We start from the raw sequence: 26,054 nt of genomic DNA on the forward strand, positions 1-26,054 counted from the left end.
GCAGAGTTGGCAGCAGACATTACCCTACCTCCCCATACTCACTGAATAATTAATCCTTCAGATATTAGTCTTTAACTAAGCCAGCTCAGCAAATGGAGTGAGAAATTTCTAGGTCAGAACTATGAGGATGGCTGGGGGAGAAAGTAAAAAGAGCCTTAGGACTCTGTCTCCTGTTCATTTCCAAGTGATGAGCACCCTGTTCTGCCTTGCCCAGCCAGGGCCAGCACCTCCGAAACAAGAGCTCAGATGAGAATCGCACCTTGTCATCCTGGTGAGGGGTTTTTCCCTCTTCCCAAAGCTGTAACCCAGGCATGAAGCATGCAGGAAAAGCCCCAGGAGCACCACATTTCACAGCACCAGCAGGCAAGACCAGCCCTCCGTGAAGCCCCTCTCAGCCCGCTTGGGCAGTACCATCTATTGCTGTGCCCAGCAGCACAAGGGGCAGGCAGGTTTCCAGCTGCGGTGCCCTGCCAAAAGACAGCAGCAGCTACTGCAAGGCGCTGGGTGACAGATGCTCCCTTTGGTCAAAGATGCTCAAAAAGCACTGGGCCTGTCCTCCCTGGGAGACAACCCTTTGAAAATGAGTAAGTAATTATTTGCTTAAAAAGATGGATCTTTCCTCAGATAGACATAGGCATTTGGCTACCCAAAAAGATCTGGGACTGTGGGAAGAGCACATACAGCTGGAGTGCAAGGAGGGTAAAGGGGTTCAGGACAGGGTGGGAGGGATGGGCAGCGCAAGTGAAGGGGTGCCAGAAGCGCACCCCACTCCTGCGAGTGCCACATCTGGGCGAGCAGCAGTGCCACGCTGCCCTCTCGCGTCCCCCACCCTGGCAGGCGCCCACCCCACACACCACGGGGACCCGACCCATGGTCCCGCAGCAGCCCCAGTCTCCTGCCCCCACTATTCCCCACCGTGCTGCCCTCCTCTTCTCCCACCCCCATCTGGGAAGCAGGGGGGCTGTGTGGGGGTCAGCGCTTGCAGTTTCCCAGCTCTCGGTGAAAGAGTTGAGGCAGAAATTCCAGGAAGAGAGGGGCAGAGGGCTCTAGTGATGGCTGTCGAACATCTCCAGCCATCCCACACAGCCAGGATGTTCAGGAAGGAAACACTGAGGGACAAGATTCCGGCCAAGAGCCTGGGGTGAAGGGACACCACAAAAACCTCTTCTCCCCTTCGCTCACACATGTTAAAACAGCCCTGACCACCATTACTACAACCCCCCGGCAACAGGTCCAGCCCCAGGGAAGTGTTCACCATCAGACCCAAAGAGGGAGAGTGGCAGGAACCAGGCAAGGGAAACAGCCTGTGCTGCACCCACCTCCTACTCCACTGCTTTGTGTGACCCCTACTCCCACCAGTAACAAAGACTGCATCCTCTACAGGCAGCAGCTCCCCCTAACAGCACACCACCTCATTTATCCCTTCTGTTTAGCCTGCAAGGCACCCTGCAGTCCATACCTGCACGCAGAGAGCAGAGTGCACGCAGTTACCACATCTACCACCAAGCTCCCATCCCAGCTCCAACACCCCCAGCTCGTCCCTTTACTATTCACAGGTTGTTTGTTCCAATTTCTCCTCCTGCACTTTAAGACAGGCATGGACAAACAGTGCCCAGAGGAGGGCAGGGAGTTAGGGAGCCACGGTGCAGGGGTCATTCCTTCTACCTAGTGGGCTACACACTCCCCTGAGGGGCTCCATTCCTCTGTTCCATGGCAAGAGCACCAAGGCCTTGGAGTGTGGCTATCCAGCACCCTTTTCTCTCACCCGCGTGGCTTAAATGCACACAGAAAAGGCTGAGGCTAGTGAATCTCCACCCAACCAGGACCACATGCCCTTCGGATGAATCCTCCTCCCCGCTGCGAGAAGGCAGACACTCAGGAGGCAGCTCCCTGTGGGAGCAAGGGGACCATAGGGGACAGACGGGCAGCAAGACTGGCCTCAGCACAACAGCTTTGTGCCACAAGGGCACTGCCTGGCTCGTGGGTGCTGGGGACCCGGAGCAGCCCGAATCAGCAGCAAGGTGGCGGGGGGGCATGGCGAGTACACTCTGCCTGTCCCCCCCACGCGAGGTGGGGGCAGCCACAAACAATCCCAGCATTGAGAGGCTGCTCTCCCCAGCCCATCTGCAGCTCCATGAGCCTGTGGCAGACAAAGACAACGTTAGCCAACGGCGAGCCCTGCCAAGGCGGGGGAGACAAACGGCCTTTGTATCTGCAAAGGCAAAGTTAGCTTTGGGGAAAAGACTAGATAGCTCAACAACTGGAGCCTGTGCTTTGGCTGCTTTTCACCTGGAGGTTTCTAACCCACGTGCAGATGACAGCAGAAGTCTCCAATGCTCCCTTTCTATTGCCTGCCCCACTCATGAGACAAGCTGAGGGGCCCACTATAGGTCCTCCCTCATGCAAGGGCCTCCAGCATGCTGCACCAGTCCATGAGCGCACACTCACAGCACCAGGAGGATTGAGCCAAGAGGGGTTTGACCATCCCAGCTTAAATCCATTTACCACCCCTGTTTTTCTTTTGTACCCAGACCAGCAGAGAGCTGGGGGCTCAAAACCATTCCTCCCCAGGGGTAAGACAAGCAGGATCTGCACTTCTGCCCTCAGACCTGGCCCATCCTGTCCCTTCTCAGTGCTTGAACTTCACGTCCTGCAGGCAATGACTTCCATATGCAGAAAAACAAACCCCCATGGACAAGAGGTTTTCTCCCATTTCCTCCCTTCCCCAGCTCCCGGATGAGAGCGGCTCTCCCGCCTGCAGTGAGCCAGCAGCCACCTATCCTCACTCGTGCCCACAGCACAGACCACCACGTGCACTGTGTTTACCTCCACGCCTGTGTGATCACTCTCAAGTGATCTCAGCACGGATCTTTGAGGTAGGAGGCATTTAACGGTGGCCACTGATGGCTTCTGCGCAGCCAGGACAGCCCAGAACATGCTTCCCAGGGGAACCTCCCTGGAAAGGCAAATCCTCCCTGCAACTTAATAGGAAAAACAAGACAAAACAGAAAGGGAATCAAAAAGAATTGTTTTCTTTCCACAGCACTCACTTTGGAAAGCTAGCATGGACTGAGATTAAATACTGAAGTATTTAACCACTGCTGCAGTGAAACAGTCAGGTTTGACAGTACCAGGTTTTCACTCCCTCCTTAGGCACAGCTAGTTCACATTGCATTACCCCAATTAAAAAAAACAACACTTGCCCAGCAATTCCCACAGCCCCCACCACTACACGAGTGCTGTGCCTGGCTTTGGTACTGGTAGGTATTTGTCAGGCTGTATGAAAACAGTGAAACGTGGGGAAAGGCTGCAAGTCCCTGTTGTGGCATTTACTGCTCATCTGTTCAGTGAGGCACAACCTCGCTCTGCGGGCTGAGGTTTGCTTTGCAATATGGAAAAGGAACAAAGGTATCATGCACGCTGAATTATGTTGGAGGGCCAGGCATCGGCTCAGCTTCCCCAAACAGAAGCACACCTCTTCCCCTACCAACCATCAGTGAGCAAAAGGCAGGGAGCATGGCAGGGCCCGACTCACCCTTTGACAAGGTCCATCCCGCCCCTCGCCTCAGGGTCCAGAGCAGCTCCTCCTGGGCTCCGGGCAGCCGAGAGATCCTGCGCCACGGTGCAGACCTCCAGGCTCCACCATCGCTAGCCACCCTGCGCCGCTGAAGGGGAGAGAGATGGAGACCCTGCCCATTAGTGAGACGGACGGAGCCCAGTGCATCATCAGCACCTAACCAAGAGGTGAGCGGTGCCCTGAGCAGTCCCCTGAGCAGGACCCTGAGCAGGACCCCGAGCGGTCCCCTGAGCAGGACAACCACCTGCCTGCCCTGTGGCTTTGGCTCATCCCATCCCCCAGGCCTGAGCAATGAGCTCAATTTAAGGGACGAGCCTGGCCATGCTGGTGTAAAAGCACACTCTGTGAGGATGCAAACCTTCCTTCATTTGCTTGGTACCTCCAACATTAAACCAGGATGTGCTGTCCTTTCTCTAGATGATTATCAGTCACTGGATTGATAATGGCTTACATTAGCTAATGGGTTACATTAATTTCTTATTCAACAGTAAAAAGTAGATGAGTGAGCAAGAGCTATGGGCTTTTACTTTCATATACCCTCCCTCCCCTCTATTTGTAATTAGCAGCCAAAATATATTAGTGCTTCCTACTGACCTCAGTCAATATGCATGGCTTGGCAAGAGTGCCCAATGCATTTACCTGCTGCTACGCTGACGTTCATTTATTATTACACGGACATATTCTCAGTAGCCTGCAACCTGGTATGGTAAGAGAGATGAGATGTCCCATTCAGAAGCCAAGGCATAAGTATGAACTTACAAGAAATCCTCCACCAGGAGCAGGGAAATGGTGTGGATCAGTCACCCTATGGGGGAAAAAAGCCACCATCGCATATACAGGCTCTCCTGGCTCTGGGCTAGCCTGCCACTACAGACAACATGGAAATGGGAAGGAAAAGGAATAAAAGGGGTAAAACCATCAGCAGACACTGTCACTGGATTAAGCCTTTGCTACCCAAGGGGAACAGCTAAGGCACCAGGACCCACTGCACACACGAGCCTCGGGGGAGCCATGACCCCCTCACAGCACAGCCTGCAACCCCTCTCGTGGCATGACGCAGGCTATGAGCCCATTGCCCACCGAGCCTGTCCACAGCCATACTGCTAGCAAAAACCACAGAGGACAGGGAAGTAAAAAAAAAAGCGACCAGGAGAGAAAGCTTTAGCATAAAGCTCCATCCTCCATCAGGGATAATAGAGGAAAAACTCTCCCACTAAAAAGAGGTGTCTCAGTGCTTCTTCTGCGATATCACAACATTGCTTCATTTTCATCTGTTTCAGCTCAGAGTACCTTTGCTTTTAGCCTCCAGACCCTAATGTGCACATCACTAAGCTGCCTGTTGCAGATTTACCCCGTGATATACAGAAAAAGGTGGATGCCAGTCTTCAGCATCACTGAAATTCAGACAAATATCTGCCTGGATTCACTCTCCACTGTGTAACTGCTGTCTGCTTCAGAATTTATATTCAAGGCAAATTTGTTGGGAGAAAACACACAACAAAGAACATTATTTGCAAGTCATTATTTTGCCTCGCTAGAGCTGGACACTGATGCAAAAGAAATATTTGAACTGCATCCTGAGTCACACCTGCTAATCAGGAAACCTGCTCTCACTGAGCCAGGACTGCGCCTCTGAATTTGTATTAATGCACACGACCAAGTGAACTGTTTTCTCTTGCTCCTGCTTCAGCTGTGGCTGCCAAAGTAGCAAAAAAGCATTTGGCCAAAAATTATTTCCCCTCAGAAAATCTTACAAAATCCAGGACAGTTTGTCAGGTGTAAGCCTGGAAACCTCAGTTTCCGCTAGAAATATTTTTTCTGCTTGTAAATTGGAGACTGCAACCTCAGCCAAGTAGTTAAGGCTCTAATCACTGTGTCTGACATGGAGAAAGATGCCAGGGAAATTTTATTTATGACACAGCTAATGGGGTTTGCCCTTAAGCACTGGACAAATCTTCCAGCTCATTACCCAACATTAAGAATCACTTGGACAAATTATGTATTGGATAGTCAAGCCTGCAGAGCAACTCTGATTTACCTTAAAATAACCTACAAAAGAAAACATCACACATACCCCTCCTGGTCACCCTCACAACCTCCTGGTCACAGCAGCACTATGATTAACATACAGAATGCAGGACAGGGTTAAGCATTTAATTACAAAATTGTTTTCCTACCTTGCTTTCTAAACATATCTCAGCCAAGGGATGTTCTTCCCTGGTTTGCCTGGAAAGCTAAAGCAAAGCTGGGCCATCCTTGGGCTCATGAGGTACAAGGGAAACAGCAAATTTTTGACAAAGAAGAAAGTCTGGAAGAAAACTTCTGCATACTCAAGTCAAGCAGATTGCAAAGAGAATCTAAAAGGGAAAATGTAGGCAAAAAGCATGCAGCAAATGGGATAAGACTATACACATAACTCCCAGTGCCATTAAGGGCATCCTCCCAGGAACCACAGAGAAGACTGCTCATCACTTCTCTCCCAGCTGCTCTGCTCTTCCGTCTGTACTGCTCTGACAGCCAGGGAGGGAGGTTTGTTGTAGGCAGAGGACAACACGAAAAGGAACAGGGCACCCCATGATAGTCCCTTCCCTCACCAGGCTCCTCCAGACAGCATTTTGTCCAACCACCAGCTCACCACAAAGAGGAAGGTTTCCCATCACATCACCACTCCTAACCCATGCACCAGCTACAGCAGACACACGGGACCTGGGCCGCTGAGCTGTTACAGCCCCATTTCATCTTCTTCCCACCTCAGGCAACAAGTGAGGAACAAAAGGCAAGGAATAGCCGATGGAGCTGGAGATATTCCTTAAACAATGGCAGCCAAAGGAACGAGTGTTCATCTGGTGTTTCAGGAATGAAGATCAGAGCATGGCTGAGGGCAGCAGGGACCTCTCGAGATCAGCCAGTCCAAACGCCCTGCTCAAGCAGAGCCAGCTACAGCAGACTGCCCAGGACAGTGGTTAGTCAAGTTTCGAATATCTCCAAGGCTGAGGACTCCACAACCTCTCTGGATAGCCTAGTCCAGTAAAAAATAATTTTTGGTCTTTAAGTGCATTTCCATGTGTTTCAGTTTGTGCTCATTACCTCTGTCCTGCCACTGGCACCCTGAGAAAAGCCCACCTGAGAGCAAACCCCTTCTTACTGCCACACACATGGTTAACACAGCCTCACTGCTCCGTCACAAGAAGCTGACACCATATCTGCCTGTCAGGCTTCTGCAGGCGCTGAACACTTCAAAACCCACGCGTGCTGTGGGTAGGGAACTGTAGCGCCCAGGGGCTGGAAGGAGAGGTTCCTGGCCCTCCTCCCCAGTCCATGCAAAGCCAGGTTCTACCACAGCAACACATCTCCTCCACTGCCAGGACAACGCAATCAAAACTCTCACCAAATGGAAAGAAAGTGATTTTGCCCTTTATGGCCAGGCCCAGAAGGAGCTCACAGTGGGATGCTGCTTCTCATTTTGCAAGGTATTTCAGCACCTCTGGCCATGGGTTTGCACCAAGGAACTCGTCCAGGCGCAGCCCACTGAGCAGCCACGGTTCCCAGGGCCATGAGATAACCTTCTTCTTCCTCCGGGAGCTGGAGGAGGGTGTATCCACAGAGCTATGAGGCTCACACTTCTGACTCCTGAGAGCCATCAGGCTTCTCCCCTCCACAGAGAGGATACTTGAGCACAAACAGACCTTGGAAAAGGCTCCCTTTTGCTGCCAGTGCACTGCCACTGCAGGAAGCAGCCAAACAGCAGTGAAACTCTAGTGTGATAAAACCAGGGTTACTCTTTCTACTTTCCCAACACTGCCACAGGACCTGAGGAATGATTTAATCAGACAAGATAAACCACTGTAGACACACACAGGACCAAAATGATGCTCACTGCAGGTCTGGTCCCATGATCTTGCAGCAGCTGCTTCCCAGAAGGGGATTTATTTCATACACCAGGACACTGGCACCAATGGCCAGAGATGCAAACCCACACAGCAGCCCACCCAGGACCCCTTACAGAAACATTCCCACTTTTCTCAAAAGAGAGTTTAGATCGTACAGTTTCAAGCCATTACATTGTTAGCCAAATCTTGTGCAGTATTTACAGTGAGGATCACTGGCCTGGCAATCGCTGATTTTTACATTAATGATTTTGACTTCTTTGCATAAAATAGTCACAGTCAAGAAGAGTACAAAATAAACAGCTTCAGGAGGTTCCTTCAAAGAAAAGGAAAGAAAATCCCCTTTTGATAAGAACGAATACAGACCATTCAGGAATTCCTGGGAGCTTGGGTTAGTTTTGTTTGTCTGCTCTTGCTTTTAATTCGAAGACACTGAAAGAGTTTTGTGCCCTTAACTACTGAACTTGCCACAAAATCAGCACCTTAATGAGAAGGAAGCAAGAGTTACGCATTCACTGCTCAGGCATTTGCACACCAACTCACAAACGGGAGGAAGAAACAGCCATGCCAACCAAGCTCTGCAGCCAGCCTGCCCCGGAGCAGCTGGCACAGGGCAGGACTTTCCATCCCCGGCAGCACACTGGCCAAGCTCTCCCGGCTCCCCCTCCCCAGCTGCCCCTTTGCTGGCTCAACCACGCGGATGCCACATAAGAAGGGAAAGCTTCACGTCAAACAAGGGGAAAGCCCATCCCCCATGCTAGCAGAGCCAGGGGAGCAGCCCTGTGTCCCTGGGCAGGGACAGCACTGATGTCCCATGCACTGCACAGTCCTTGAAGGGGTTGCTCAAGCTGCCAAATCCCCTCGCCCTTTCCAGCAGCGGGCACCTGGGAAAAACAAGGCTGAAAGCAAAATACCCAGAGGTGAGCACGTCACATGAATTAAGAGCAATGCCATAAGCTCTTACCATAGTCACAGGCCAGCTTGAGGTGGGGACCTGGCAGATGAGGACTGCTGAGAGTTATAAAGTCTCCTCCAGCTCAGAGAGGAGCAGAGATACACTTGTCTGTTGGGAGGGACACAGACAACTACTGACAGGATCGTATAACACAACATCCCCCTTAATACCCACAGCAGAAAGGCAAGACATCAGCCAGACAGCGATGCATGTGCATCTTTCAAAGCACTTTTTCGCTCAGAGGCTGGGCTTTGCTCCCCAGGGTAAGATCAGTGAGTGCTTTGGTCTCAGAAAGCTGCTGCTCTCTGACAGGTTACACTCCCCAAGAACGGAGGGGGCAGCCCTGGACCTGGCAGGACCTGCTGTGCCAGCACAGGGGATCCCAAGCTGGAGTCCAAGAAAAGGAATTAAGCCCATATTCCTCAGGGGCATTCGAAGGAGCTCAGAGTCAGGAGCTGATAGCCAGGGTCTGCAGCAAGCAAAGGCTGCCTGCCACCCTCCAGCCCTGACACAGGAGGGAGGACACAGCCCTGCTCCTCTCCCATCTCCCCTCCATGCTGTTTGTGGCCCAGCAGGAGCTGGGACTGCCACAAAGTCCATGAAAAACACTTCACTCTATTAGGACTGGCAAGCGCTCAGGAACAAGCTACTCCCTTCTCTGCCAACTCAACGGGATGGGAGGAAACTCATTAAAAGCAAGATACAGTCGCTCCCCAGCCAGAGCAGGGAAGGAGCAGGCGATCCCAGGCACCCAGCAGCCTGTCAGGATGGGGAGCGGTGCTGCAGCCGCAGCCCGGGCGGATGCAGGGAGGCTGGGCTGCATCATCCACACAGTAGCAGCAGCTCTTCCCAGTCAGCCATCATTCCCACCTCCCCCTCACAAAGGCAGACAGCCCTTTGCCTTCAACTGCTGGCTCCAGAGGTTACAGACTCAGCTGAAGGTCTGCAGGGGGACCACACCATGGACGAGCAGGGACCATGCCATGCTATGACAGCCACTGACTGTATGAAAGAGCCTTTGCATGCTGTTTTGTGCAAATTCTCTCTGTCCACTTCCTAGCCGTGGCCCTGGCAACAACCCTGTTCCCAGCACCACAGCAGGACACGGCCCCTGTCCTCAGTCACAGCTGCTGCAAGGGGCATCTGTCAATTGTTATGGCATCTGGCATCGCAAACCCACCCGCAGCCTGGGGTTTACTTCAAACTGGGTTCCTTTGCCACAGAAACAGAAGAGACACCACAGCCATGAAGAAAATGACAACTCCCAAGGAAAGCAAGCACCATAACTCACACAGCCCCGAACAAGGCACCCAGGAAGCCGCACATGCCAGGGCAGAGCACGGCTCACCGACGGAGCTCCTGGCGGAGCTGGGTGAGCTATCTGCCCAACAAGCACAAACCTGGGGCTAACCACATCCCCGTTCCCCGGGACAACCAGGAGAAGAACACACCTTGGTTTTCAGCTTGGTCTCTTTCTGGTGAAAAGGGGCAGTTCAGTGGCCAGCAGTGATTTCTGGCCAGAGCAGGCACAAACGAGCCACACACAAAGACCCATCGCCGCGATATGCCGCGGCAGAGCCCTGCAGCTCACCGGAGACACCCCAGCACCCCACAGGGCACACAGAAAATGAGCAAAAGAAACAGGGCTACATACGCATTCTGCACCGGGGGGACCCGCGGGCCCCCGCGCCAGGCTGCGGCAGAGCCGGGAAGCGCAAGCTCCGTCCGAGTCAGTCCACAGAGTAAGGATGGCCCGATGGAGGGACCCACGAGCCACCTCAGCCCTCCATTCTCATCACCACCAGCACCACATTAGTGATGATTTCATTCCCCAATCCAAGGAAACAGAAAATCGGGAAGCTCTCCCCGCTCCCAAGGCAAATGGCTGCTAAGAGAAGCAGCTTGACGCAGCTGTGCTCCGCCAGCACACAGAGCCCAGCTCCCTGCAAGACTCCAGCATGTCAGCGAGCAAATCCTCTTTGCCTATGGGCAAGGGAACTGTCGGGGAGGGGGGGGAGAGTTAAAAAAAAAAAAAAGCATCAAGAAACTCTTTGTCTACAAACATCCCAGGCAGGCGCACGTGCAGCATGAGCTTCCTGACGAGGGCGGAGGGGGAGCCTGAACTTCAGAGACACCATTTCCGCCTGCAGCTCGATCCGCTCACTTATTGTCTTCTAAAACTAAAAGTAAACACTGAAGAAGAGCCCTTTGTTTTTATTTCTGCTGTGTCAGAGAGATTTCTCTGATAGGAACAAGTTATGGGACCTCTTCCCAAACCTCCAGATCTTCCCCCAAGACCAGAGCAGTCCCGAAGAAGCAGGGGGTGTCCCGGAGACTGGCAGGCAAGGGGGTCTGCCCTCTCGTCCCTCCACCCTGTGGCTGCTTAAGGTGGCAAGGTGAGGATAACCTGCCCTGGCTTCCCACCTGTGCTGAGCTAATGTCCTTTCCCCTCTGCTGCAGGCCAGAGAAGGGGGCCATTGCCCAAAGCATGGGAAACCTCAGTGTAAGCCACATCACTCCCCTTAACAAAGCACCAAAGCGTGAGGAGAGCCAGGGCAGGGGGCTTTTTAACACATAAAATACACATTTAAAAAGACTGAGATATGTGTATGTATATCTGTCACTTTTTTTGCTTCTAAATCTTGCTTCCTGACAAGCCCAGCCGCAGGCAGCATTAGCCGGCTGATTAGGCCATGCTTGAGCCCCAAAGAGCCCCACACAGCCAACATCGCTGATTAAAAGCAAGCGCTCACTTCCTCACCAGGCAGCTGCCATCATGTAAGCATCTTACCGCTTTGCCAGTTGTTTGTTCAGGCTCTTCCTTTACCATGAAGCTGCTGTACAAAACTGCAGGGTAATGAGACACAAACACAATTATCTTTTTTTTGACCTGCACTAGGAGTAAATCCAGCATTAATAGCCCAAAGCTTCAGGTGTCCTCCCTGATTTTATAAAGTTGTTTATCTAAGCAAAACCCTGCAGGGACCAGCCTTTCTACCCAGAGCAAAGATCTTCCCCTACACCTTTGTTAACACTGTTTCTTTAATCTGCCAGTTCCAAAAAAAGGGGGGGGGGGGGGGGGGGGGGGGGGAAGGAGACATTTGTTTTCTTCATTTGAATGCTCTAACCTACTTCCTGAGGAAAGCACCATGGGACATTGCATCAAGATGCTAAGGACACCTCACCCCTAGAGAAAGGTACGTTCAAAGAGCAGCTGGGCTCCTGGAAGACAGGAGTGATCCATCCCAAAGGCAAGCGGCAGCTCAGACGGACAGGAGGAGACACAAGGGGAGCCACAGCTGCCAGCCTTCTTCAGGAACTGCGAGCTCCCCCAGCTACGTGCCCCGCCACATGCCGGTGCACAGGATGGGCCCCTGCTCTCCACCCTGCGTGGGGACAAACGCATTGAAAGGTAATGGGTTTGATAGAAAAAAAAAAAAAAAAAAAAAAAGGAAAAAGGCTCATCGTTGCAAACATTCTCCCCAGGGCCTGATTACCTCCCGAGAGTAAGGAAGTGCAAAAACCAGTACTGGACAAGTAAATCAACACAGCCCTGAGCAATAAGGCAGCCTGTGGACTCACACAGCAAAGCCTGCTGATAAAAATGCTATTCACTCCCAAACCATTCACTTCCTGGCTACCAAGTTACGCACAGTGCCTTTGCTTGAGTTTTTTTTTTAACCCCGAGAGCAATGACAGTGATCTGAGACTGGATGAAGTCTTCAGCGCAAACAGGGCACTTCAGGATGCTCCTGCAGCCCAGCGCAGCTGGGGGAAGGGGAGTGTCCCCTTTCCAAACACAACCCAGCCCCCCAAAAGCCCAATAGGAGTCTACAGCTGCAGATGTAACAATACATGAGTACTGGCGTATGAAAAAATTATCATTAAACACGTTATGTGTATGTGTCAGGCAGTGACTTGCAGGGCTCCATGAGGAGGGAGCCACTGCCTCCCCCAGCCCAGGCTAGCACTCCCAGCCCCAGGGCTGCAGCCGGGCTCTCTATCACAATCCCTGCTGCTTCAGACAATGTGCTCTATCACAGGGGGAAGACTCAGCAGTGTGCAACCTCCCCTCAAGTCACTTTCAGCATTTTTTTACCCTAACAGCTGGGTATAATGTAAGATGGCTCATTTTCCTCAGCCATCCAACCACTCCCTCTTTCAGCAGCTCTCAGGCTGCACGTCAGCACTGGTGAACTGTCACCATTTCACACTGCACAAAAAACCCACAATCAAATCCATGAAACAACTCTACACATACCAAGAAAAGAGAGAAAATAGTTTTGCTGCTCATTAGTTCACCTACGAGCCAGAAAGCCAAGCCACACCAATAAAATTTGTGGGCAAGAGAGCAGGCTGTTTGACTACTGAGCAGCCAGCATCCTCCCCTGCAGCAGGGCGAGCTCCAGGACCCATCCAGGGCTGAGCAGAGGGTGAAATCCAGGCAAGCCACAAGTCCCGCGTGTCCAGAGGTGCCCAGACAGCCAGCTTTCACCTTTGCTCGTCCCCAGCACAGCACACACACTTGCAACAGAAATCCCAGAGCCTGAGAAGCAATGCTGGGCGCAGAGCTGAGGCCAAACCAAACAGCAGCCGTGGCACAGGGGGAGAGGCACAGGGACGTGACCTGGCCATGCCTGTGGTGTTGGGAGCGCTGCCAGCCTGGATGGGATGCACTGGCAGCCAGGACCAGGCTAAGAGCTGGCAGGAGCAGAGGTGTAGTTAACCAGGAGCTTTAAAGCAGACTGTAACCTTCGCTAAAGAAAACCCACGGTTTTTAACATCCCAGTTAAAAACTGACGAGCAGCAGTGTGAAAGAACAACACTGTCCTTACAGAAGGACCCGTTTATTACAGTTGTAAACTTTTACAACACTCTTATCTTGCAGTTGTACCAGGATAAACTGCAATGCATTGTTAAGTTGTGCAATTACAATTTTACAGGTGTATGGATTGATCTACTGAAGGCATAACCCCTGGGAACCCAGGGGATGCTTGTCAGCACCCGTCTCAGTCTGACCTGCAGCCCGGAGCCGACTGAGGCACAGAGGGACACTTCACGCCTTAAGCACGCGGGTGGGAGTGACTCTGTCAGGAGCCATGGAAAGGCTTTGGCTTTCCTCCAGTCGTCATCTTAATTTATTTCAGTGTGCTTCCTGATGTTGGCATTAGAGACAAAATCAACAGCATAAATTTGCCAAAGCTATCAGCACCACCATGGCTCCCAGCAGCTGCCAGAAGCTGTGGGCAGGCAGGGCGATCACCCCTGGGCAGGGCTGGGTGCTGGCAGTGCTGCCAGGGCAGGCTGCGTCCCGCCAGCCCCACAGCCTCCCGCAGCCTCCAACGCTGCAGCCTGCACCTTCTCCTTCAAAAGGGCCAACCTACAAACCCCCCCAAGCACAGGCAGGCACTGCTCCACTTCAGGGTGCATGCACACATCTGTAGCGAGGAAAACTTCACAACCCCACTATGCAACGAGGCCGTGTCCCCCCTTAGCAGCCCTCCCACGGCTCTGCTCCTCACCCAGCTCCCCAGGATGAGACAAGAGAGCCACAACAGCCAGAGCCCCCACGAGACACCTACCACCCATGGCAGATGTCCCCTCCGAGAGCAGTGCCTGCTCTCTGCAGACGGGGAAGGACAGCAGAACGGCTGCCTCGTGAGCCACCATACCCAAAGGCAGTGCCCAGCCACCCTTCACTGCCGGGACACACTCAGCATTCCCTGAAAAACACAGAGGAGAGCAAAACCCAGCCCTCACCACACCTGCCCCACTTATTAAGCTATGTGCAGGCAGTGTAATAGCACCCAGGAGGACTAATTACTAGGATACCTGTCCCAGTTAATTATTACCTGGCCAGCTATCTACATTTCTGTACAGGGACAGCCTTGTTCAAATTCAGGAAAGGAGGCAAAAGCAATACAAGTACTTTTATACTTGCTGACCCACAAGCAGCCTGCCCAGCAGACCCAGCTCGTCCCTGACCCCTCTCTGCACACACCAGGGGCAGGGCAGGTCTCCTGTCCTGGGGGGAAGCGGGGCACAGAGGGGTGACATGATCTGCCCAGCCAAGCAGGGTCGCCCTGCCTCTCCCAGGTGTCCCACCCATTAAGGCTCACCAGTTCCATCCATACTGTGGAAGGCCTGGACTGCTGAAAAGCAGGACAGCTTCGTTAGTTTTGAGCCCCAGCACTTCCAGCCATTCTTAGTCTGCTACCAAGAGCTCATTTCTACCAGCACGGACCTTTTCTGAAGCACCCTCACCTGCTCCTCTTCTCTTCCAAGTCCACATCAATGTGCTGCAGAGCCAAGCTGCACAAGTGCTTGTGCTTGGCACAGAGGCTGATGCCCAGCTCAGCAGGGAGGTCACGCTGACTGACGCTGTGCCAGCAGCCGGGCAGACAGCTCCAGGAGCAGAGGCACTGGCTGGCACTCAGGGGTGGAGGAAGAGCCCAGCAAGCCAGGCACGGAAAGGGTAGGGCTGGCTTCGACCTCTGCAGTGCTGCCAAACCTAAGAGCACTGCCCTGCTGGAAGAGTAGTTTTCAGCTTGCAGACCAAAGACCCTTCAAATCTAAAAGCTATTTCTAAGGAATGTACAAGGTACAACACCACAGCTCCATACATGCTACAGAACAGCCCACATATATAAGAAGTTCCTACCAGACTTGGCACTTCTGTTATTGCATACCTAGAAAGCCAACAGTCGAAAGAAGTTGAAAATCTTTTTACATCATCATTAAAGGAGAAAAAAGTGATAAAGAAGCCAAGATAAGAGTAAGTGCATGTTCTGTGAGCCTCAAGCCAGCCTCAAAATTAAGTCCCATGGTAAGAAGCACAAATTAATTATTTTACCTCACTGAAAAGCTTTTCCTTTATGCATGACGAGCATTTGTGTTCAGCACTGAGTGCGTTCAAGGGAAATGCTCTTCAATGCAGTTACTGTGGTACCAAGGCAGGGCAGAGACAAGCCCACTGCAAACTTCTCCTTCACAGCATCATGTTTCTGCATGGATGCCCGTAGTTTAAGATGGGACACTTCTGCAGCGAGGTCACATATGCTTTTCTTTCCAAGAGCTACAGTCCCACAGCTCCCTGGTAGCAGCAGCCTGCCAGTATCCTAGCCCAGAAGCCCCAGGCAAGGGTGTAAGCATCACCACTTAGTGAAGAGGCTTTTTAAAAAGTTATATCACAAAAGCAGCCAGGAATCTGCCTGGAGGGTAAACACGGTCCGGTGACCTTACTGAGTCACTACCTGCTGACTCATTCACTGGCAACTTGGGCAGCGTTGGCCGAGTGGTAGGCAAGGAGATGTCATAGTGACACGGACTCACAGTGACTCTCTCCTAACACAAGAGTCTTACAGGATCTCCAGGACAGCAGGAGCTTTTTGTTTGTAAGAGTCATCACCCCCCTTTGCTCTTCCGCACCCTCTCCCACCACCTCACGCCACGCATACACTGCCAGGGGACATCATCACATGGGAAGATGACTTCATCTGCTCTTGTGACAAGACAGTTCCCCAGCAGAAGCGGGCGAAGTCATGTCACCATTCAACATACCAAGGAATCAGGTGGAGAGGAGCAAAAGGCTACAATGCCACCCAAAGCAGCAAACCCAGAGCCGAAGCAGCAGCCAGCCCCCAGGCAGCACCCCTTTGACCCTGCTGCGGGGCAGCCCAGGCTCCAGCTGCCACTCCGACCCCATCTACAGCCACTTGCAGGGCACATACTAGGACTTGCACCAGACTCTCCCCATCAGAAACACAGCCTTCTGCAATCACTGCCTGTCACCGGGGCGAGAAGGGCAGAGCAGTGTAACGCCCCGCCAGTACCGCTGTCCCCCCCCCACCCCCCTCGCAAACACAAAGATCTCTTCACAGAAACCAGGAGAAAGGGCTGGTGTCAGAGCTTGCTTTGGGAGCAGCACACAGACGGCCAGAGCTCTAATATTAGAGCAAAGATGATGATGAGGGAGAAGGGAAGGAACCAGAAAAGAACCATACAAATAGCAGCATTGTCCTTACTCAGTTTCACAGGGCATCGATGTCAAATATGATCTTTCACTCAAGAGCTGAAGCCTCTAATTGATTCCCATCTGACAGTTTCTTATCCAGCAGTTGTTAGCCATCCAAACAAGCTGAGTAAATATGCTTTGCTCTACCATTAAAGCTGGCAACGAATCACTGGCTTGCAACAAACCCAGTGTAAACAGCGTTGTTCCTCCTGGGCCAGATCACCTGTTCCACTGACCCCCCCCCCTCCTCTGCTGCCCTTCGATGCTCTGCCAACCCTGACCCTGGCATGGGGTAAAGACCTACATGGTAGGGACCACCAGCAGCCCCCGGCACAGGTCCCCTTGGCTTTGGAAAGGAAGTTCCACTCTCTGGAGGGTTTGTGCTCCCAAAGCACCTTTGCACACCTCAAGTGAAACCTGCTGCAGCCCAGTACGTTCATTTAATAAACAGAGACATCTAATCTACATACTACCACCAAGAGTCCTTACAGGAGGCAAAATCGAGTCTGAGTAGAAAAAGTTTATCCTGGCAATGCCCACAGACACATCTTGTGGTTGGGCAGAGTTCAAGAAAGACTCTGCAAGTTCTTGCCCTTAGCACATTTGTTGTGACCTCTGGGGTGTCCCCTAGCAGACTTCAGCACGCCACACAGACCAGAAACACCTGGCTTTTCTGCTGTTTGGCCCTGGCCTCCTCCGAAAAGGCTGTTTAGAGAGAGCACAGAAGTCTGGTCATCCCACGGTCCATTCCCTTGGACTCTCCCAGCATCAACTATGGGATGAGGTATGTCAGTGGGTAAATCCCAGGCAAGTCCTTTCTGGATCCATCTATAGACTTGCTGGGCAAGAATCTGCCCAGTGCCTTTCAAACGAGCCATCTGCCTCCACAAGCTACTGCAGCACCAAGCTCCAGGCACTCACTACCTGCTCAGTGATGCGGCGCCTTCCTTCATCTTCTCTCAAGTAACCACCCACTAGTTTCACTACCACCTTCTAGTTTTAGTATTGAGAGATGAGGTGAGCAACAGCTGCACCTTCATCTGACTCACCACCTTTATGGTTTTGTAAGCCTAGATCAGGTCACTGTTCATTCCTGTTCTCAGACTGCTGATGGAGCGCCCAAACCAGTCCTTAGGTGGCCCCACCACTGACTTCTCCATCCTTAACAGTCCAAACGTGACCATGCAGCTTGCCCTTTGTCTTTTATCACGCAACCCCGTTTCCAATACCTAACAGACCCTTCTTCCAGTGCCTGAGCATCATCAGTAAGAAACAGTAGAGCTGAACCCCTCAGGGGCACCATGCCCATGGGACCGAGGGTGCTGCTCTCCCAAGAGCATCTCTCCACCACCCAGCCAGCACCTGGACCCATCAGCGCACACCAGGCCCCAGAGGAGAGTCAGCTGGTGGAGCTTCAGGGAGCGATGCATACGCATGTACCTCCTGTGTGTCCGGCTGCCAGCCCGATGAGGCTCGGAGACTCAATTCTGTGCAAAGAGCACAATGTCCTTTGGTGCAAAGCTCCCAGCTCACACTTCTGCTGCTGTGACCGACAGCACAACCACAGTTTGGGCAAACAGCCATTACCCATCCTAATGTGAGATCAGTGCAGCAAACAAAAACAAACACTTCTGCCACAGATTGTGCTGGAGTATCACTGCGGCAGAGGCTTCACCAGAAGGCTTTGCTTAAACACTCTGTGATCCCAGTGTAAGCTATGTCTTTGCTTCTCGACATTTGCAAAACCCCAAAGCACTCAGCTTGGAAGAAATCCAAAGAAAAAAAAAATACTACATTTTTCAAAGATGACTGTTGAGAGCTAGTGAGACCCTGAAGTTTTACGAAGGTCCCACTCAAAGCATATATTGCTTTTAAACCCAGATGAGAACAGCTGCCAAAATGGCAGTTTTGTACTGATTTCAGGCAATGATCACCCTCTTATAAGGAGGAGGGAGAAGTGTGTGAAGGTGAGGATATAAATATAGTATAGATATTTGCTATAAGGACCAGTGGTCCTAGTTTAACATACGCTTGTTGAGGGACATATCTGAAAACATACTGAGGAAGAGCAAGTATAAACTTCTACCTGAACTTATTTTAGGAAATTTCATAAATGCTGACTTTAGTGCTGACATTTGACATTTTCCTAAACAAAGCTGGAATCACACATTTCACCACACAACCCCAGAGGCCACAGAAGCAGCTCAGAGGACCCCCAGCATGAGCCCGATGGGTAGGGATGGTTCTGATCAAACGGGATGAACAGGATCCTTGGAGACGCACAGAGGATCCGTTTTCTTCCCAAATCCACTGGAAGATGCTGACATAACCCTGCCCAGGGCACCCCAAGATGGTGCCACACCCATAATCTCAGGAAAGCTTCATGGGGCAAATCCACAGCCACCATTCTGAAGGTGACCACCAGGACCACGCTGCAGGGATGATACCCGGTCCCCAGCTCTGGAGGACTGCACTCACTTGGAAACGTTGTCATAGTTTCAAAGGAAATAGAGAAATAGTATAATTACATATTTTTGATATCTCTGTTTACAACTGAATTTCCAAGCCCTTCCAGAAAACATGTCTTGGGAACATTTCTGTAAGCACAGCTTAGTTGGAAAACCTTGTTATGCTTGGGCTCTGACTCAGAGGTTACGGCAAATCCATCTCGTATCACTAATGGTGAAATGGGAACAAGTGACAGCTCAGGGCTCAGCTGAGAGGTCAAACAGGCAGCTCAAACAGGAGAAGGGAAGGGAAAGTGGGAACATCCTCAGATACACTCAGCTAATCACAGACTGATGGTTTAGCACATTCTGAGCTTGTCTATGTACACACATGGCATGTACTCCCACTCTACTCACAAAATCCACCTAAGTCTATGGCAAAACATGTGTGTCGTTCCCCTCCAACTTTGCTGTCACTGGATTTGGCCCCAGGTAATCCCTCTGGTTATGCTGAGCCAAGTTACTCACACTTAAGCCCTTTTCCCAGGATCAGACCTGTTGCAATTGTCACATCTGCAGGAGGATTTCTAGTTGTGCTTGAATTTTAATGTCGCAATAAAAAGGATAGTTTATGATCCTTTAAAGCTGTAATCTTCCCTGCACTGGGCATGAAGGATACACTTCATGTTGGCGATATGGGTGGAGGTAAGATTTACAATGCCCTTAACTGCACACTTCCCCGCTTTTAAGTGTCTGGGCTTATAAATGATGCAGCACACGACTACACCCCACGCCGCCATCCTTCAGCAACCCTCACAGCTTGTCTCAGCTGTTGGAAATTTCCCATCTCACCCCATCTGCTTGGTGTAGATGCACAGAAAAATTTCTTCCAAGTTTCAAAGGAGTGGAATGGAAAGACTACTGAGTTCACAGCAGCAGACACATCAGTCAACGAATGGTAGCTGAAACCCAGTATCCTTGGGTTTCAACTTGTGGTGCTCCAAAGGGGGGTGGAAGCAGGACCCTCACACTCACTGCATGCCAGCACCTCACCCTCCTCTCCAGGCAACAGTCTGCTATCAGGCATGGGGCTTTCTCTCATGTTCTCCATGACAGAGAAGAAAACTTGGCTTCCAAATACCTTACACCATCCCCGCCCTCATGAAAGGCATACTCCTCCACCTCATCACGCCACCTCTTTGCATTGAGAGAGCGCTTAACTCCTCAGTATTCCTATATATCATTTCTGCATACACTCCTACCAGGTGTCTGGTCCCAAGGGATGGTCTAGAAGGGCAGAAATTCCGGCACCAGGCCCCAAAGCACTTGGCCAAACTGCCGGGATTTTACTAGACTCCACACATGGCTGCAGCATCACGCCCTGGGTAAGAGGTTCAGATCCACTGCATGTATCTGCCCGCATCACAGGCAGATACCAGCATTCCACAGACTGCAAGACAGTCACGAGTGTGGGGCACAGGACGGGCAGAGGTGACAAAGCCCTTCAATTCCCTGGCTGGGAAAGGCCAGTCTTGTGTCTCTGCCAAGCACTTCAAGATCTGAACCTGAAAAGCAGAGTAAGAAAGAACCACACGTAAGGTGAAACCTCAAGAGTCACAGAGCTCTTTTCTCATGGAATTGCAAATATTTGTAGCATTTTATTGAATATGCCTCTGTATTTGCCCAGAGCCTAAAGACAGATGAATAGGTCACACAGACTTAAGATATGAAGATTTCATAAGACTTCAGCTAAAATACCAGCGAGGCACCGTTGCCACACTGAAATGATACACCATCAGCAGGCACACAGGGACCCAGATTGCCAGTGTCACAACAGGCTCCTGTGCCCTTTTGGTCGCCATCCCTTTGCCAGCCCCGGGGATGGATGTTCATGTCAGTAATGACTCTGCCCCCAGCCCAGCGCAAGCCACCATAGGGGACTGAGCCAGCACACGCAAGGCAATTGCTGGAGGTGAGCACTAGCACTTTCAGAGGTGAGGTTTGCAGCAAGCACCTCCCGAGCCTCCCCCAAATCCTGCCCAAATGCCAGACAATAGGCTGCTCCCAAGCTCTTTGCACTGAACGGTGACACAACAGGTTGCGACCCTCATGTTACATTTGTACAGTCGCACCCCAGAGCTGGGTCTGTATCTCCACACAGGCAGGCAATCCATCACCAACAACAAAATCTACTCCCTCTACATGCTCTTTTTCTGCTCTGTTTCTCCAATAAATGCTCCTGATGATGCCAGTATCTCAGTTAGAAAGTTCTGGCTACCTCTCCCCTACAGCCTGTTTTCAACCACGCCTTAGAAGAGCAAGTAATGCAAAAACAAATCTGCACTAAAGGTGAGGTAGCTTCCCCCATTCCACAAGGCTGAAGAAAAGCCCCTCTGACTTGCTGGAGAGGGCTCAGCACAGCAGAGTCCCTTCTCCAGCCTCAGCCACCTTGTCCTCCCACACTGACAATCGCCCACCTCAGCCCCAAAACAGGCGAGCGAGGCCAGTGCTGTCTGAGCCGTGGCCAGGAACTGCATGCCACCACCCCAGGGGGGAGCCCACACTGGGACATGGACACTGCTCCAAAGCATCACTCTCTGTTCTCCTGGACACTGGGTCCCCAAAACTGCCCAGCAGCATTGCACCAGCACCAGGACTGGTTAACATGTGCAATCCACCTCAGGCACTCTGCTGAAGAACAGACTGCCATGGGCAGCGCCTTTCAGCATCTCTTCCCCCCTACTCCAAGATCTCTCCTGTGCTCTCCCCTCCCACATGGGCAGCAACCATTACTATCATTTCAGAAGCATTAACTGACCACAAAAATAAAGAGCAAGACCACTGCTAGGAACTGCTGCCCACTTTCTGCTTCCTCCTCTAAATCCCACTGATTTGAGAAAATAATGAGCTCACCTTTAAGGCCTGCTCTTTCCCCCCAATAAACTTGTTCTTCCCAGCTAGAAACCCACCACCCTGGGCAACCCAACTGCCAGATACGTGCAGAAAAGGAAGCAACCTCAAGGCAAAGCAAAAAGCAACAGCAAGCAGAACATCACAGGACTCACCTTCAAAGCTGAAAGTTTGAGCACGGGGACTCAGATATGCTGAGTTTCTGGACAAGCAATTTCCTCCCTGAGTTGGGAGATGTCACAGCTGGCATTCAAAGACCAGCAAACCAGAGCATATGCATAGAAAGGCTTGAGGAGGGAAGGGTAAAGACAGACATCACTCCTCCTTCAGAAACACTGGTCTGCTGGATGGTGACCACAATGATGCCCCAGCCAGGCCCTGCACTGCAAGGTAAGGAGCTGGGAATGGCAAAACCAAAGTTTCCCACCAGAGGCAGACCAGGGGACTGCCAGGAGCAGGGCCATCAACACAGACCCAGGAAGGCAGGCTTGGGTCTGGATCCAGAGTCACCCATGGGTCTGCACAGCTTGGGAGCACACAGTGAAAGGAAGATAGTGGGGAGAAAACAGCCATTCTCAGAAGATTTGGCTTCAGCTGAAGCCAGCCTTACAAGGTCAACATTCTGGCAGGGACTGGGAAACTTCTGAAATGATGTCTGCTATTTTAATTTTAAAATATTGCTGAAATAGCTCAAATAGTAAGACCAGTTGTTCTCTGGGTACCCAGCCCCCTGAGCTGGAAGACAGGGATGGGGAGCAGAATGAAGCCCCCATGATCCAAGGGGAAATGGTTAGTGACCGCTTAGACACACACAGGTCTATGGGGTCAGTTGGGATCCACCCATGGGTACTGCAGGAGCTGGCAGAAGTGCTCACCACGGCACTTTCCATCATTTACCAGCAGTCCTGGCTAACCGGGGAGGTCCCAGGTGACTGGAGGCTAGAAAAGATGACACCCATCTACAAGAAGGGCTGGAAAGAGAATCCAGGGAACTACAGGCCTGTCAGTCTGACCTTGGTGTCAGGGAAGGTTATGGAGCAGATCACCTCGAGTGCCACCACAGGGCACGTACAGGACACCCAGGTGATCAGGCCCGGCCAGCCATGGGTTTATGAAAGGCAGGTCCTGCCTCACTAACCCGATCTCCTTCTATGACAAGGTGACCCCATTAGTGGATGAGGGGAAGGCTGTGCATGTTGTCTACCTAGACTTTAGTAAAGCCTTTGACACTGTTTCCCACAGCATTCTCCCGGAGAAACTGGCTGCTCACGGCTTGCACAGGTGTACCCTTCTCTGGGTAAAAAACTGTCTGGGTGGCCGGGCCCAAAGAGTGGTGGTGGATGGAGGTAACTCCAGTTGGCAGCTGGTCACACGTGGTGTTCCCCAGGACTCAGTACTGGGGCCAGTTCTGTTCAAGATCTCTATCAGCGATCGGGATGAGGGGATCGAGTGCACCCTCAGTAATTTTGCGGATGACGCCAAGCTGGGTGGGAGCGCTGATCTGCTCGAGGGCAGGAAGGCTCTGCAGAGGGATCTGGGCAGGCTGGAGCGATGGGCCCAGGCCAGTTGTATGAGGTTCAACAAGGCTCAGTGCCAGGTCCTGCACCTGGGTCACAACAACCCCCTGCAACACGACAGGCTTGGGGACAAGTGGCTGGAAAGCTGCCCGGAGGAAAAGGATCTGGGAACGTTGGTCGACAGCCGGTGGCAGCATGCCCAGGTGGGCAAGAAGGCCAATAGCATCCTGGCTTGTATCAGGAGTAGTGTGGCCAGCAGGACTAGGGAAGGGACCATCCCCCTGTACTTGGCACTGGTGAGGCCACATCTCAAATACTGTGTTCAGTTTTGGGCCCCTCACTACAGGAAGACACTGAGGTGCTGGGGTATGTCCAGAGAAGGGCACTGAAGCTGGTGAAGGGTCTAGAGCACAAGTCTTGTGAGGAGCTGCTGGGGGAACTGGGGGTGTTTAGTCTGGAGAAAGGAGCCTGAGGGGAGACCTTATGGCGCTCTACAGCTACCTGAAAGGAGGTTGTAGCGAGGTGGGGGTTGGTCTCTTCTCTCAAGCAACAAGCAATAGGACAAGAAGAAAGAGCCTCAAGTTGCACCAGGAAAAGTTTAGTCTAGATATTGGGAAAAGTTTCTTCACTGAAAGGATTGTCAGCTGCCCAGGGAAGTGGTTGAGTCACCACCCCTGGACCGATTTAAAAGACGTGTAGATGTGGTGCTCAGGGACATGGTTCAGTGGTAGGCTTGGCAGTGTTAAGTTCATGATTGGACTCCGTGCTAGGTTTGTATGGCAGGGTTTTTTGGTAAGGGGGGCTGGGTAGGGCTACAGGAGTGGCCCCCTGTGATAAGCTTCTCAAAGCTCCCCCGGCTCCATGTCAGACCCACCTCTGGCCAAGGCCGAGGCAGTTGGTGATGGTGGCTGCGCCTCTGTGATAACCGATTTAAGAAGGGGAACGCGGGAGGAGGAGTGGGAGGTGTGAGGAGGAGTTACGAGAAAGACACCTCTGTGAACACCGAGGTCAGAGGAAGGAAGGAGGAGGAAGAGGGGGAGGTGTGCTGGAGCAGGGAGCCCCCCTGGATCCCGTGGTGAGATGGCAGGGTCACACCACACACCCCCCATCACCACCATGGAGGTCACCGGTGTCGCAGAGATCCGCCTGCAGCCCGTGGAGGCCCCACACCGGAGCAGGCGGCTGTGAGCAAAGGAGGCCGGGACTGAGGGGAGAAGCAGCCCCCGCTGTTGTAGCTGGGTGCTGGGAGGACTCCGACACACGGGGGTGAGCCACGCCGGAACAGCCTGGGAATGGCTGCAGCCCATGGGAAGAACTCACGACAGAGAAGGTTCGCGGAGAACCGCCTCTTGTGAGAGGGAACCACGCTGAAGCTGGAGAGAACACAAAGAGCCCCCACTCCAGCCCCACCAAGGAGGAAGAAGAGGACTGACTGTAACCCCATCACCTTCCCCCTGAGCCCCTGGTGGGGAGGAGGCAAAGAGACTGGGAGCAGAGCTGAGCCCAGGAAGAAGGGAGGGGTGAGGGGAGGTGTTTTTAAGATGTGGTAACACTTCTCACTGTCCCACTCTGTCTGTTAACTGTTGGGTTTGTTAGTGTTTGAATTAAAGTGATGTTCTTTTTCTTCACCTTAATGAGTCTGTCTTTTGCCCATGACTGTAATGGTGGAGCCACCCCGCTGTCCTTATCTCAATTCATGAGCCTTTTACTTTATTTTCTCCTTCCCACTCCTAATGGGGAAGTGGTGAGTGAATGGCGCCATGGTGTTCAGTTGCCCTCTGGACTCAAACCACAACAGACTCAATCTTAAATGTCTTTTCCAACCTAATGATTCTATGAAATAGCGAGTCCAACACTACCCCCAGCAGGAGGGTGAGTTAGCATGCTGCACCCCAGATCACTCCTAAACCAGACCCTCACCCCCCCATCTGGGGCACAGAAGCAGCAGGGACTTGCTGCAAGTGGAAATGCATGTTCTCCTGCAAAGGTCATGCTGGATTTTCCTCAGGGATGTTTCAGTCCTCTCTGGCTTGGTAAACCAAACAGGAGCATGACCTGCTTGTGCTCACCTGGGTATTGCAACAGGGAAAGTTACAGTGCAAAAGATGACTGTCTAGAAAAGATGAAGCTACATGCAAAACACATGAACTGCAAACCCAAATTACCACCTCCAAAAGCAGACAAAGTGCGATGGGATGGGTTTTACCCTCAGAACTCATGCCAAGATGGTAACATAATGTCTTCCCCTAAACCTCTGGATCCTGCTGCAGCCCTCCCCTTGGAGGGGGCACCAGCAGCGGCAGAGATGGCTCCACAGCACACACCTGCACCATGGAGACAAGCTTTACCACAGCTGTGGTTCAGGGTGTATTTAGCATAGTTTTAACATATTATGTATTTTTGTCCAATTCATTTCACTACAAAGGGAGAGTTGGAAAGCTATACTTGAGCTGCAGAAACAGGAGTGGTTAAAAAAAGAAAAGATCAAAGGTCCATCATTTAAAATTAATTAATTCAAACCTGAGCTATTAACATAAATTAAAAATTCAAACCACATACAGGGCTACATTTCTTTCCAAGTAATTTTCAAGAACCTCTAGTGCTGCAAGATAAGTTAATCGCACATTCCATTAATTTGCAGCATGCACAGTGGAGGTGAACCTCCACTTAATTAGAACTAATTTTAATTTTGCAGGAATAGGGCAAGCACACTTTATAAGAAATCCACTTGACATTATACCTCACAC

At 51.8% G+C, this 26,054-nt stretch overlaps 1 protein-coding gene across 1 annotated transcript in view; it reads right to left on the minus strand.

Moving 5' to 3' along the window:
- Nucleotides 1–26,054, minus strand: part of LOC141966736 (ankyrin repeat and fibronectin type-III domain-containing protein 1-like) — a 260,415-nt gene that overhangs the window by 221,658 nt on the left and 12,703 nt on the right. The window contains exon 3 of the mRNA XM_074919777.1: nucleotides 3,536–3,665. Coding sequence (XP_074775878.1) covers nucleotides 3,536–3,552 — 17 coding nt within the window. The 5' untranslated portion in view covers nucleotides 3,553–3,665. The remainder of the gene's footprint in view (nucleotides 1–3,535; nucleotides 3,666–26,054) is intronic.

Source organism: Athene noctua, chromosome 15 (genome assembly GCF_965140245.1).
Source record: "Athene noctua chromosome 15, bAthNoc1.hap1.1, whole genome shotgun sequence".
Taxonomy (NCBI): domain Eukaryota; kingdom Metazoa; phylum Chordata; class Aves; order Strigiformes; family Strigidae; genus Athene; species Athene noctua.